Below are 13,940 nucleotides of genomic sequence, written 5' to 3'. Positions count from 1 at the left end.
TTTTTTCTAGTTTACGACCTGTGTAAGCGGAATTTCCCATTGTGGACAGTAAATTCAAATTCAATTCAAATCAATATATATTTATATTTATATTTATATATATATATATATATATATATATATATATATATATATATATATATATATATATATATATATATATATATATATATATATATATGTTTCTAAATTTTTCCATTTGTTTTCATTTTACACAGTCCAGAGTCCATGCTACTTCTTACGGAGGCTTTACCAAATATTACTCCAAATTAATGCATAGAGTAGCGAGGTGGCACGGTGTTAAATCTCCTACCATCCATATCAACTTGAAGGAAGTTGACGAGTTCATGGACAAGAAACGCTGTAAGTACAAAATAAGTTTAAGAACTGGTAGTATCATGAATGTATACAGCTGTGTTACCCTAACCTCGGGCATGCATGCAGGCCTAGGGGTGAAATATGAAATGATTTGTGGACCCACAAGGAATTCTTAAGGAGAAGTAGACCCAGTAGGCAAAATTTGTGTGTCCATTTCTACATTTTTTCAGACCTTAAATTTTGCAGCTTTCTCCATTCATTTTCCTTCAGTTACAAGAGACCGTTCTGTCTTCCTCTAACGTGACTTTGACCTTAAAATGGTACAGAGCTTTGTATAAATACGATAACATTAAGGTTTACTTCTTTGACAGATTTTGAGAATGTTTTTGCGAGGAGAGCTTTCCCGAGGCGAACGATTGAGTACCAGGACCTCGGCAATTACTTTAAAGAATGCGATCTTTATCCAACTCAGAGAGAAATGTATAACGCTGTCCTTGGAGTCACAAGAAGTATGTTTGGCCTTCTCGTTAACGTAATTATGCTGTCTGTGGTGTAGATGACAAGAAAAGTGAACATTTTAAGAACTCATGAGATAAAAAGGTACCAGGGGGAAAAGGTATTAATCAGTAGTGTAGCAAGGACCAACTCTACCGTGGTGCAGCAATAGAAATGGACCCCAAAATACATAAAAAATAATGAAAAAGTAATAAAAAATATATAAACATTTACCCTGAATATGGACTCTGTGGAACTGTAATAATCATGGTTTGGGCTTGGTGGGAACTTAAAAAAATATATATATTTGGCACCAGATATGGCACTTTCAGGCGGTTCTCTGTTGTGGACAAGGTTTAGTTTGATTTTCCATTTTGGTGGGTGTCGAGAGAGAACTGTACTGAACAGAACTGAAAGTCATAAGAAAATTAATCGTCTGCACTTAAAACTTGTCAAATATTTAGTGATCATACTTTTTCGAGTATTGACAATGACCCCCACTCCCGCCCTGGGGCCTGGGAGTTCACACAGAGTGTGTAACACCACTGGGTGCATTTACCTAACTTACAGTGTCTCTCAATCAATGGCCCGAGGGAATGTAATATACTTGCTTAATACAATACAGGCATCAACTGATGTTCCTTTAATAACCCAATTGGTAACATGTAGTCATAGTAAATGTTCACATTGTGCTTAAATAACTCTGATTAAATACAGGTATCACTTTTCACCTTGTTATTATTACTGCATTATGTCCCATATAAAATGTAATATTTAGTTTTGTGCAAAAAATTAGTCGATCAGCCTTTAAAACGCCTGTTGCTTATATGCAAATTTAGATTGGCCCTAAGTACATATTATTAAAAAATCTGTTGTGTCATTAATCATGCTTAAACTTAACAAGTACAGTTTGTATTCATATTTATTTTCATAAGAAATGTCCTGCCTAAAATGACTCAGTCCATATATGATGTTTAGATGAAAATATTTCAATTTCTTTTTAATCGAACCGCTAAATTCTTTTGATGTACAGAGACACCCGATAATCCTCACATGGCATTGACCGAAGAACAAGTGGCAGAGACAGCGTTCATGATTTACGTTCCAGACGGATCCGGACTGGATAAGGCGAAGACGAGACAATCAACTTGGATGAATCCACTTATTGACGGGAAGGAGGCGAATAAATTTCTAGGTGAGGATGTCCCTGGTTTAGTGGGATCTTCTGGATAGCATTGTAAATTACTGACTAGAAATATTTTTTCTTTTAGAAAAAGAAAAGTAAAATAATGTAAGGATATTTTCTGTAACTCCCTAATCTTTTTTATTGTGACATACATTGTGAAATATGATGTAATATGAAAAATTCATGAGTTAAAGAAGTTTAATTTAGATGAAAATCAATTCACACTTTATCATTTCCTTTAAGGTTTCAGTTTCAAGTTCAGTTTCAATTATCGATTACAAATTGAGAATCTGCTTGAAAGCTCAATGGTGTCACACTTTATTGTAATAATTTCAAGATCTATATTTCCTACTTATGGACAATTTTTCCGAAAGAAAAAGTGAATTTGTAAATTTGTCAAATATGTAATGCTATGAGAATTCCTGTAAAAATTTATATTCATATTCGTTTCAAAGGAAACATACTTCATCACTGTAGGGTGAAAATTTGAAAGGGCACAGACTTTGGGGAGCAGTAGGACATGTGAATGTGATTGGCTGGTGCTAGCCAACCACAAATTCTCCTCAAAATTTCCCAACGAAGTAGTTCCTCTGTATGTTTCTGAAAAAAAGGCACTTTTTGGTACCAGCAGGTGCTCCCCAAACCCTCCCCCAGACTAAACTTTCCTCCAGTTCCAATTATCAGTCTCATTTGGCTGTTAAAACAAAGAGTTCATATCGTTGTTTTTCACACCCTCTGTGATTGATATTAATTCATAGGTTCAAGTGAATATCATTCTGCGACACTTTCCAAGTCGATGCAACTCGTGTTTACTGCGCACAAAGAGAGGATGGAGAGAGAGGAGGCAGAGAAGAGGAAAGCTGAAAATGGGTCGGAGGTCAAGAAGGATGTAGATGACGAGAACCTGACGGAGGAAGAAAGGAAAAGACTGCAATTGGAAGAGTGGATCAAGAAAGAGAGAGAGAGGGAGAAAATAGAGGATGAGAAGAGAAATCGACCAATCAGAGAAGGAGAATTGGTGACCAATTACCAGCTAGGAGAGGAAGGGCTTCTCAGCGAGATGGCCGGTGACGATTAAAGTTTTCTCTACGAAAATGGCGACATTTTGCGCTGGAATCAGTGTACGAGAACAGCCGATCAGAAAATACAAAATGTCATCCCGACAGAGTTACAAGTAATCGCTTCACTTTAACGTCGAATCAAGTTATTTCTAGCAATTTTCCTGGCTGATATTAATTCATGCCCTTCGGTCAACGCATTATCTCTACGGGGAAAAAAATAAATTGTCTGTTCCAAAACGCTTTTTAAGAATAAATGACTTGAACCGTGTTTATTACCACCAGCACCGGTAGCACTTACCTCAGACTTGTTGCTGTCTCAGAGAAATGTTAGAAAGAGGCAAAACTGTTTTTGTAATCATTTACATTTAACACAGGAAGTTTGGCACTTCTCTCTGCATATAAGGAGTAACCATGGCAAAAGTGTATTCATGGTATACTGTACAGCATTTGTTCAAAATTTGGCAATTATCATGATTTTAACAAAATACTTTTGTATAGTGAAAGTCTGACAGCATTTTCTCTCATCACGTGTTGCAAGTTTTGGATTTCTGGATGGTCATACATCCAATAGGACATTGACCTGCATTAGTTCTCTGGCTCATGTGCAAAATTCTTGATTAGTTTTAATAATTAATAATAATTATAATCAGCAGTTTTATTTATGACTCTTAAAGCGACCACAAATGTGTGAGAAACCTGCAAGGGCTTATGGATTACTACTTACACATCAGGTGGCTTCCAATTCAACATTTTAACTCAAATTTAGAATCTTTTCAATTTAGAAAGTCATTTTGGATGGGAATACCGTTGATTGCTCTTGGATGAAAACCCACCTTACTATGACCCAACCGGGTATCAAAACCCCCGATGGCTTAGCCTCATTGCTTGAAATGCCTCTGCCTTTATCCACTCGGCCACAGCACCAATTTTCTACTGTTTGGTGTGTAATGAAAACTACAACTTGTGTCAAGCCCTGTTTTTATTGTGTATACCTCGAGTGCACCGAGGTGGGATTTTTTTTCCATAGCTTCTGCTACTTTTGAGTACTCAGATTGATCTAAGGAGTGGGTTATTAATCGTCAATTAAGTCTTCCAGAATTTTCTTTACGTATTTGTTTTAAGGGATAGCACATACTACAAAGGTCTGTATAATGCTGTTTGTGGTTAGTATTTATTACAAATTAATCCACTTATGTCTGTAATTTATTCTCAATAGTACTGCAGCTTATTTGAGTTGAGAGAGAGGGAACTTTTATAGCTAGCTAGAAATTTCAGCAGAATAGTGGTTGGGGTGAATAGTGGTAGTGGTTTGGTTAGTGGCAACATTAAAAAGTGTCACAACGTAACGTTAACTGGTTGCATCATTTTCAAGTTTCTGCAATAATTAAAACAATAAAGAAGAAGTTAAAGGGAAAAGAGCAAGAGAAGAATAAGAAATGAAGAAGTCAAGTGTGTTTTGTAATAAATTTTAATAATCATATATTTTATCAATCATATATAACAATCATATCAACTTTCAAAAGAGTTTATAAATAAATACAAATTAAAATATTAAAACATGACAACTTTTAAAAAATTTTCATAATCATAGAAAAACAAACATGTTAGTTGTTAGTTGATGTTAGTTGATGTTCATGTTAGTTGACTAACATCCTGGAAAAGGAATACAAATTGACAGCAAACACATCATTGATTTCAAAAACGAAATACTTCCAAAAAAAATCTAGAATCGTTTATTTTCAACATGCTGCCACTTATCTGTAAAATGTCAAATGAATTATCTTTTATCCATCAGTGTTTCAAAAATATGTTTCTCATAAATTAGAATGTTACATTTCTTATTTCTTTTTGTCATCGAAATAAAATTCTCTACTGCATAACTTTTAAAGAAATGTTAGGTGTCTACTGTAGTGGCTTACAAAGTAGTCTCAAAAAAATAATCATAATAATCATAATAATAGCACAGAATAATTGACTCAGCCTCCAGTGGTCGACTTGTCTGTTTTATCTGCTCATACAAATTTTTGTTAAATAAGTGAGGAATTGTATTTTACTTTGGTCGACAATATTCTCAAAAGTAAAAGATAATATATAAACTTTATATACCCTTTTTCCAATGTTTGATTTTTACATTTTTGCTGAAATATTTGGTATGAACAGTCGGTGGTGAAAAGTCAAGTTTTTTCTTACATAAATGATTAGCTGTAGTTCAATATGTTTTTTTTTTTCAAACTTTTATGAACAATTTAAGTTTTGTATTTCTTAGAATTCTAACCATTTATCATATATTCCTTGTTCATCTTTTTAAGTAAAATATGTAAGAATTACTCATTTCATACCCACTTATTATCTGAAAGGTATAAACAAAAGTTTATTCGTAATATCCTAGTTTGAGCTTTTACTTTTAGTCTCATTTTATGGTTGCTGCATGTTTGTAAAAATGAAGGGTATAACCTTGACTGCTAACCAGGAGTTCTTTCAGAAGCAATCTTATATATTTATCAAATTTGACACATATGAAAAAGAAGTCAAGGTGCACAGTGAGAGAAAACAACCCATTCAATTTACTTGTGTGAATATGAGGCACTGTTTACAAATTCTCATGGGTCTTTCTCACAAGTATTAAGCCAATGAATGCTGAAAAAAAGTCCCCCATAAATTTACAGGTGATGCTTATTCCAGTTTGTAGTTTACAAGCTGCTAGGTAAACGTGTTGACTCGGGCAGAACAGGATGGAAATTACCAGCTGGTATACACGTTCTTAAATAGTAGCACTGGATATCCAAGAGACATGTAAGTCTTTGATACGTCTGACAGATGCAACATCGTTGACTCTTACCATAGATCTCACTGAATAGCAATTACGATGGTTTGAAAGTCACTCTTAAAAGAAAGTGTGGTGCTGGAGCACCATGAAAAAGTCACCTTTTTTTATTTTTGTTGTTGAAAAAACTCAAATATCTAACACCCTACAACCTTCATTCCAGTTTTAGAATGTAGCTAAGAAGTAGAAGTTCAATAGAACACCAAAACAATTGGGGGTACAGTGGGTTCTTTTTTTTTTTGGGAGATCAAGTGTCAAGGTCAAACGATAATGGCCGAAAAATGCTGCAAATGGAAGTCGAAATTGAAAAAAAAAACTTTCTCCAAAAATAAAACTCCAACCGATGCTTGTTGCATTTGGAATATTGCCTTCAGTGTTTTGAACACTTCCTGAGCATTTCAGTGCTATATCTAAGGCATTTCCTCTAAAATTTCAGAAAATGTACAAAATTTCCTTCACTTTGAGCCAAAAATCATCGAAATCCGTTGAGTTTGAGATAAATATGGCTGCCGAACGATACCCCCTCGAACTTCTAGTTTGGTGATATTTTAAAGAGAATTTTAACCCTGAAAGCCTCTGTCATAACCCTCTGTCATTCCATACCTGTTGGGATTGAGAGCAGACATAATTTACAAGATCAGTGAAAGTTTCAAAATGCTCAATAAATCTGATAAATTTCTTAAAGGTTAAAACAAAACTAAGGGATGAATAATGAAAACCAGTCTCGGTTTTTCATGTTTCAACAACTATGACTATATCTTCTTGCATCTTTGTCAAAAAGTACAGTAACTTGTAACCGCAGATACAGCATGAAAAAATGGTACAGAGGTTTATTCAGCAAGTGAAATTTCATGTTTTTCTCAACAAAACTATTTCCAATTCCTGCCCACATCTGAGTTACAATATGAAAGTCACTAGCATATTTGGTTGGTAACTATTGAGGGCCTGAAAGCTTCAATTCAAAGTCAAAATTTTTTATTGTGACAAGCTCATTACCTCACCATTTTTCATCAGTAAAGCACAAAAATATCTATCATGTTAATTGTTTAATGCAGATTGAAATTCACTTATGCACTGATGGTTTAATTAGTTCAGCTAAATGAAATTTTGTTTACCAACTATAATTGTAAATTTAACGAGTTAAAACGTAACATCAAAATTAATGTTATAATTGGCTCACTTTTGTTGCTGCTCTGTGAACTATGCTGTGCCTGAGGGCTAGCTCGTCGATATCTTTGGAATAACCACCTCCTATCACAGTTGAACAAGGATACCCTCGCTTCACCATGTAATCCATGACCCAATAATCTCTGTCAAAGAGACCTGAGAAAAAAAAAAGAAAAATAGTTGAAGATAGTAATAAGGAACAAGAGTTCTTATAGTATAAAGCAAAGAATAATGATGTATTTAAATTTAAACATTTGTTATAAATATATCAAAATATTAATTATTAAGATTCACATGTACAATGTTTATTCTTGGCCAGTTTCATGATTGGCTGCCAACCGAATCAACACCTCCCAACCAGATTCATTTCTAGTTTATACTGTAGCATATGTCAACAAAGCTAATGTGTTCAACACTAGCAATTTAGTCTTAAACAAATTATTCAACATAAATTGATACACCCCTCGTCACTCTGTATCACACCCACAAATATCATTAAAATTATGATTACCTACAAATATATTACTGGTATGATAGACATATGTATCCATATTGTTGCAAATGTTTCATCGTCAATTTTTTTAAGTTTAGCAGCTTAATACGAAGACTCTAATGAAGATAGTAACATGACTATATTGCAGTTACATTTTGCTTTAACATCCACTTGGATGAATGATTTATGTACTGCTATGCGTAATCTTAACCTTAAAGCAAAATTAAAGCAAACCAAATCATCACAATCAACAACCTTGTTACCCTGATGTTGATGATGAATGGGTTTCCAATATGTACATATCAGTTAATCTATGTTGCCTAAAATTTTAATTCACCAAATTTGTAATTAGCTGCCAATTTATATTAAAAAGTTACTTCTTGTTTTTGAAATATTTAATCTTCTGAGGTATTGCTGAGTTGGTCAACGTAGATGAAATAATTGAAACATTTTTAAATTTACTTTAAATATAACAAAAAAACATGAATAAGATAAAAAATTAAGAGAGAGTCAAATCACTGAATTATTGTGAAGGCATGAAAGTAGGCACAATTATCCGATATAAGAGATGGATGTCCATCGATTGACAATATTTCCATAAAATGAATTTCTGGCATTTTGGGAGTATATATATATATATATATATATATATAGACAAAAACTTTACACACCTTGGTCTGTTAGGTTTAACTTGCCCAAGTCATCTTTGAGGTGTGGATCGACTCCTGCATCATAAATCACCAGGTCTGGTCTAAAAGTGTCGAGGATCCAGGGCAGGTGCTCCTTAACGACTGCCAAGTAGTCCTTATCGCCCATTCCTACATCCACGCTCACATCCAGGTCACTGCTCTGCTTCCGTGCGGGATAATTTTTGCCGCAGTGGACGGAGAGAGTAAAGACCGAGGGATCATCCTTGAAAATATCGGCACTTCCATCACCCTACCAAGAAGAGAATATAGAGAAGAAAATTGGGAAGAAACTTCAATCTCCCAATAACAATTCAAGTAACTTATAGATTCTGATTTTTCTTGCAAATGTTATATATCACTGCTTGCCAGGTATTTTTTACCACTAAATCCTCGTTTCATGGAGAGTAATTAACAGTACTGCTTGCTGGCCAAACGTTGTTATATAGAAGACACTGCCCACAATTGTCACCATAATCGGACGCAAGGAGGATAGGCAAGCTGTCCCCATCTGGAGGAGGGATTACTATAAGTTAAATGATGGGGATCTCTCCTACTTGTGGTGGGGGGGGGGGGTGGGGAATGGTTATGAAGATACATGAAATATGGTACTAGAAGACTTGAAGTTTAATAAAAAAGCAGTAAACCTTGTACTGGTCAAAATAGTTGAAAAGTAGCTGATTGAAAAGTTGCCTTTTGGTTCACAATTTTGAGCAGGAGCTGTTACAGGATAATGGCCAGAACACGGGTGAGAAATTTTTCCAAATAATTGTATTACAACTAAGAAACCTTGACATTTTATCTAGATTTTGTAAGATAGCAAAACGAGAGCTAGCATGTCTGGGGAAATCTCGATTGGTAGCCCTAGTTGTAGCCCAAGCGCCATTATTAGTTGGCTTCATCTCTTTCAATCAGGTTACATCCAAGTTTTAAAAGATTTCAATTTTCAACATTTTACCTGGTGGACATCCAAATCAACCAGCAAAACTTTTTCAGCTTTTGATTTCTTGATGAGATGTCTAGCTGCAACAGCCATATCATTGATCAGACAGAAACCAGCTCCATGACTAGGAAATGCATGGTGAGTGCCCCCTCCAGTACTACTAGCCAGTCCTCGAGATAATGCTATCTCCGATGCGAGAATGGTTCCACCTTGAAATTAAAATTAAAAAATATCATCCAAATATTATCAAGATGACCAATATGAGGGAAAGTCTAGTTACTGCAGTTGATTGCTTAACAAACATGCTGCAAATTTTTCTGCATCTGTTTTGGTCACCAAAAAAATCCTCAGTACTTTTTATGGCAAAGATATGATTTTTGTCAAATTCTTGTGGTATTTTATGAATGCATCTGGACACAACAGAGTGAAGGTTGTTATCACGGCAAATTCCGCTAAATTCGTTTTCCTTATAAATTGTTATAAAATTTAACTTACTTATTGATAGGAAAATTATATTTCTACAAGAAAAGTTGGATTTTGATGAAATTGTAGATACAGAGAATATTGACAGCTTTAAGCAAACATTCCAAATGAATCAGGTTTGAAGGATAAATCAACAAGAAGATTTTATAATAGAAAAGTAAAGCTTTTGCAGAACATTTGCCGATATGAAAAATTACAGACCATGAACTGTAATCTTCCCAAAGGTTTAGCTAGTCAACCGCTAGTCAATAGGGACTGGTTTGTGAGTGTGGACTATTCTTTTAACTGGATATTGAATCTGGAATATATCCTTTAACTGATTACTTTGACTGTGTCACATGTACATGTCAGATAAACAAAGAGAGCTTGTTGCCATCTCCCCCCACCACCACTCCCCCAAGAATAGTAGACCTAGTTGATGCCCATCCTAATCTAAACATCCTTATTCAGATGCGCTGAGTAACCTTTTGATGTTAATGAAAATTGAAACATTACCGGTCTCGTATCTGCATCTTTTGACAAGTCCAGAACTCCATTTAAATCCAGTAATTCTTTGTTCCTTGTCACTTGTGGTTCCATTAAAGAACTTAGAAATGTATTCTTCGGTGTGAACTGTGTGCACTGTTTCTTCTGATACTTTTTGCGGCTTTGCAACTTGCTTTTCATCGATGATGCCATCTTTTAGAAGACAATTGTATATCTTGGTGAATTTTGGCATAGGGAACCGATGGTTTGGAGGGAGATAGCAGACGTAGTCTTCATGGTGAACGATGGGAAGACGTTTAGAAATGCTCCAAGTTGAACAAGATGTGTGCTGTAGTAGACTGAGCCTCATAACAGATCTGTTCTTTTGTAATACAAAGAAAGATAAAGAAGGACAAGAATGGTATATGTTATGCCACGGTAAGGCTTGGGTGTTGTTAAGATATGTGATATATGAGAGATGACAATTTTCATTTTAGGCAAATATGTCCACATCATAAGTATCTAGGCCTAGTTCTACAAGATATTAGTACATAAAATATACTTAGAGCCTATTGGTAACTTTTGCATAATAATTCACCACAAGCAAGACATTTCCACCCAAACTGCCATATTTATATTTTAACCCTAGCAGGTTCCTAAGCGGCCAACATTGTCTGTGGGCCTAGTGTAGCCATATACGCTACCCTAACTTGCAGAAATTATATTAGTGAATCCTATGTATGCATAAGTACTAGACTTGATTTGGATTTTCTTCCGGTCGGTGAAACACCAATTAATTTATTAAGCCTATGGTTAACTTATGTTATCTTTACCAATGCCAGCAACATCTCTGTAGCCTAACCGAGGACTGTGGAACGTTAGGCACCAAATGACTAACGTTCAATTAAGCCTAGGTTAGAATATTAATATAGTAGTCCTCAAACGTCATAAGAATTATACGGTCATAAAATTGACTGTTAAGTTTAATATTCTGTTTGAGAATCTTCAAACGTGTCATTCGAACGCTGCCAAATATCGCTGAGCGGAAAGTATCTGCTGATTAACTTTCAAATCAAAGAGTGCCTCTGAGTTTTTATGATAACTTGTTTGCAATGTTGTGAAAATTGGATATTGCGTAATCAAAGAATCCACATGGACTTATGTTGACCTCTCATGGCCTCCCAGGTCTACATCATAGCGTGCATATGCATTTACCCTTTGTACTGACAAACGTGAATACGCGTATAGGCAACTCTACACTCTCTGACTTGGGCTGGGGTTAGTTCCAAGGTGTTTCGACAACACAGCTAGTTGACCTCTAACGTCACTTCCGTTTCGGGTTCGCTGATCGTATTATGGAGTTTTGGGATGTGTTGGGGATAGAGGTGAAGTTGTTAGTTACTTTTAGAGCATTGTTAAATCGAAATGCATAAAATCAAGTCAAGAAATGAAGGAAAAGAAACACTGAGTTTGCGGTACTAACTGTTTGCATCACTAAGGTAAGCGAAACCCTCAGATCTAGGCCCTAGGTAAAGTTGGTACACGAAACACTCAGTTTGCTGTAACAGGTGTTTGAATCACTGTGTCTGTGATGCCGTAATTGAAACACCCTGCATGGCATTCCAAGTGTTTGAATCACTTTGTCCTGGTACAGTAAGTGAAACCCTCAGAATGCAATACCAAGTTTTGTTGTCGAAACACCTTGACACTAGCCTAAACTAGCTGTGTTGTCGAAACACCTTGACACTAATCTTAGTGAAACCCTCAGAATCTTGTTGTCGAAACACCTTGACACTAGCCTCAACTAGCTGTGTTGTCAAAACACCATGACACTAATCTCAGTGAAACCCTCAGAATGCAATACCAAGTCTTGTTGTCGAAACACCTTGACACTAGCCTCAACTAGCTGTGTTGTCATTACACCTTGACACTAATCTCAGTGGAACCCTCAAAAAGCAATACCATGTTTTGTTGTTGAAACACCTTGAGACTAGCCTCAACTAGCTGTGTTGTCGAAACACCTTGACACTAATCTCAGTGGAACCCTCAGAATGCAATACCAAGTTTTGTTGTCGAAACACCTTGAAACTAGTCTCAACTAGCTGGCGTTGTGGAAACACCTTGAAACTAGTCTCAACTAGCTGTGTTGTCGAAACACCTTGACACTAGCCTCAACTAGCTGCGTTGTCGAAACGCCTTGACACTTATCTCAGTGAAACCCTCAGAATGCAATACCAATTAGTCTTGTTGTCGAAACACCTTGACACTAGCCTCAACTAGCTGTGTTGTCGAAACACCTTGACACTAATCTCAGTGGAACCCTCAGAATGCAATACCAAGTTTTGTTGTCGAAACACCTTGAAACTAGTCTCAACTAGCTGGCGTTGTGGAAACACCTTGAAACTAGTCTCAACTAGCTGCGTTGTTGAAACACCTTTACAAAAAAAATTTCACATATAACCAGATTGACAAAATAATGTATGACGTGGAACACAATTTTGCCACTGCTCTCCTGTATGGAGACCATTTTCTTCGTAAAACTAGGCCTTGTGCTCCTATACCCCAAGCTTCCACATACTGTACTTATTTTTTAGAATAACCTCAAATCATATTCGCAAAAGGGATCTCATTACACAGCAATCATTAAGTAAAGCATGAGACGTATATAGACCATTGATGAAAAGCTGCCTTTTCTGCAACTTAAATACTCAAGGGGGTAAATTGATTCTGAATCTATAATAAGTATTGATTCTTACTCTGCCCCCCCGGCCCCCAACCCCCAATTTTTGTTGTAGCATCAGTATTAAAGGAAACAAAATGAAGCCTAAATACCTGAAGAAATGTCTCACCTAACGCCTATTTAAGCTCCTCTTATCCAGTCTAGTAGTATCTATATGAGATGAAAATATCTTTTGATTTAATCATCAGATTTTGGCAGTTAAAGGCATTGAAGACTCGCCCCTCTAAAAAAGGAAACTTTCTGTTGCTTGCAAGTGAAATTTTCTGCTTGTTGAGCAACAAAATGAACACAGTAATGAAAGTGATACCTTGTTATCTTTAGCGGGACCTGAGATATGTCCATCGCTGCATCGTTTGTACACTGTAGGTATTGACCACAGCTGTATGTACTGACTGTACACTAGTGTCTAATTACCAAAGGTACAGTAGCAAGCTGTTTGCGTATTTTCTGGGTTGATGATGGTGTCTAACACTTTTGTTACACCTTTCGAAACTAGGTCAGATTAACGTTTCGTTTTGCGCGAGTCTTAAAGTTAAAGAATTTGCTATGTTAGTGACTGATGATATGTGTTCCAAAGTCTACTCTTTTCCAATCACCAAAAAGGCAACATTGTCATGCTACATTATTACTTAGTACAGGTACAGTATAGACATCTGTAGATAAAAACAAACTTGGCATATCTGGCATGTGTTAGGGGCCCCGTGCGCCAAGGAAAATAGGGATTTGACCCAAACTAAGTCCTGACCCAAATTTCGTATGTACCAGCTAGGTGTTCATGAAGTTTGAGTACCATACCGTGGGGACTTGGGACTGGGGGCTTTGAACATTTGCAACACCCCACGCACGGAGCTAACATAAAGTCAATGGGAGCTGTTTCATTTTTTTTATAAGTCAAAAACAAAATTGGCATATCGGGCATGTGATTCGGGCCCTGTGCGCCAAGGAAAATAGGGATTTGACCCAAACTAAGTCCTGACCCAAATTTCGTATGTACCAGCTAGGTGTTCATGAAGTATGAGTACCATACCGTGGGGGTTTGGGACTGGGGGCTTTGAACATTTGCAACGCCTCACGGAGAT

The 13,940-nt window shown here is 36.1% G+C and overlaps 2 protein-coding genes across 7 annotated transcripts in view; one reads left to right on the top strand and one right to left on the bottom strand.

The window, feature by feature from the left end:
• The window catches only part of LOC139979936 (uncharacterized), a 33,639-nt gene extending 29,265 nt beyond the window's left edge, over nucleotides 1-4,374 (top strand). For all 4 annotated transcript variants that reach the window (XM_071991188.1, XM_071991187.1, XM_071991186.1 and 1 more), the window contains 4 exons: nucleotides 219-363; nucleotides 690-827; nucleotides 1,847-2,008; nucleotides 2,758-4,374. In XM_071991188.1, the coding sequence (XP_071847289.1) occupies nucleotides 219-363; nucleotides 690-827; nucleotides 1,847-2,008; nucleotides 2,758-3,077 (765 nt within the window). In that variant the 3' untranslated portion in view covers nucleotides 3,078-4,374. The remainder of the gene's footprint in view (nucleotides 1-218; nucleotides 364-689; nucleotides 828-1,846; nucleotides 2,009-2,757) is intronic.
• A 136-nt stretch (nucleotides 4,375-4,510) lies between these two features.
• On the bottom strand, nucleotides 4,511-11,357 carry LOC139979945 (uncharacterized protein SYNPCC7002_A1628-like). 3 transcript variants are annotated; one of them, XM_071991205.1, is made up of 6 exons: nucleotides 11,337-11,357; nucleotides 10,152-10,498; nucleotides 9,189-9,382; nucleotides 8,216-8,483; nucleotides 7,065-7,207; nucleotides 4,511-6,487 (listed from the first exon to the last, which is right to left on the bottom strand). In XM_071991205.1, the coding sequence occupies exons 2-6, from the start codon at nucleotides 10,489-10,491 to the stop codon at nucleotides 6,464-6,466; spliced, it is 969 nt and encodes a 322-aa protein (XP_071847306.1). In that variant the 5' UTR covers nucleotides 10,492-10,498; nucleotides 11,337-11,357; the 3' UTR covers nucleotides 4,511-6,463. The 3 variants fall into 3 exon arrangements, with proteins under 3 accessions (XP_071847306.1, XP_071847304.1, XP_071847305.1); XM_071991203.1 differs by lacking the exon at nucleotides 11,337-11,357 and adding an exon at nucleotides 10,955-11,295 and having other exon boundaries at nucleotides 10,152-10,503; XM_071991204.1 differs by lacking the exon at nucleotides 11,337-11,357 and adding an exon at nucleotides 10,955-11,294.
• Nucleotides 11,358-13,940: the final 2,583 nt, after the last annotated feature.

The sequence above is a fragment of the Apostichopus japonicus genome, chromosome 14, assembly GCF_037975245.1.
Source record: "Apostichopus japonicus isolate 1M-3 chromosome 14, ASM3797524v1, whole genome shotgun sequence".
NCBI classification, from domain to species: domain Eukaryota; kingdom Metazoa; phylum Echinodermata; class Holothuroidea; order Aspidochirotida; family Stichopodidae; genus Apostichopus; species Apostichopus japonicus.
The sequence above is the reverse complement of the archived record's forward strand: the minus strand, read 5'-3'. Positions and strand labels throughout refer to the sequence as shown.

Coding starts and splice junctions, on each gene's coding strand:
- LOC139979945 (XM_071991203.1), bottom strand. Junction 8,484..9,188: donor TTGATTTGGATGTCCACCAG/GTAAAATGTTGA, acceptor TCTTCTTGGTAG/GGTGATGGAAGTGCCGATAT. Junction 7,208..8,215: donor GTTAAACCTAACAGACCAAG/GTGTGTAAAGTT, acceptor TTTTTTTCTCAG/GTCTCTTTGACAGAGATTAT.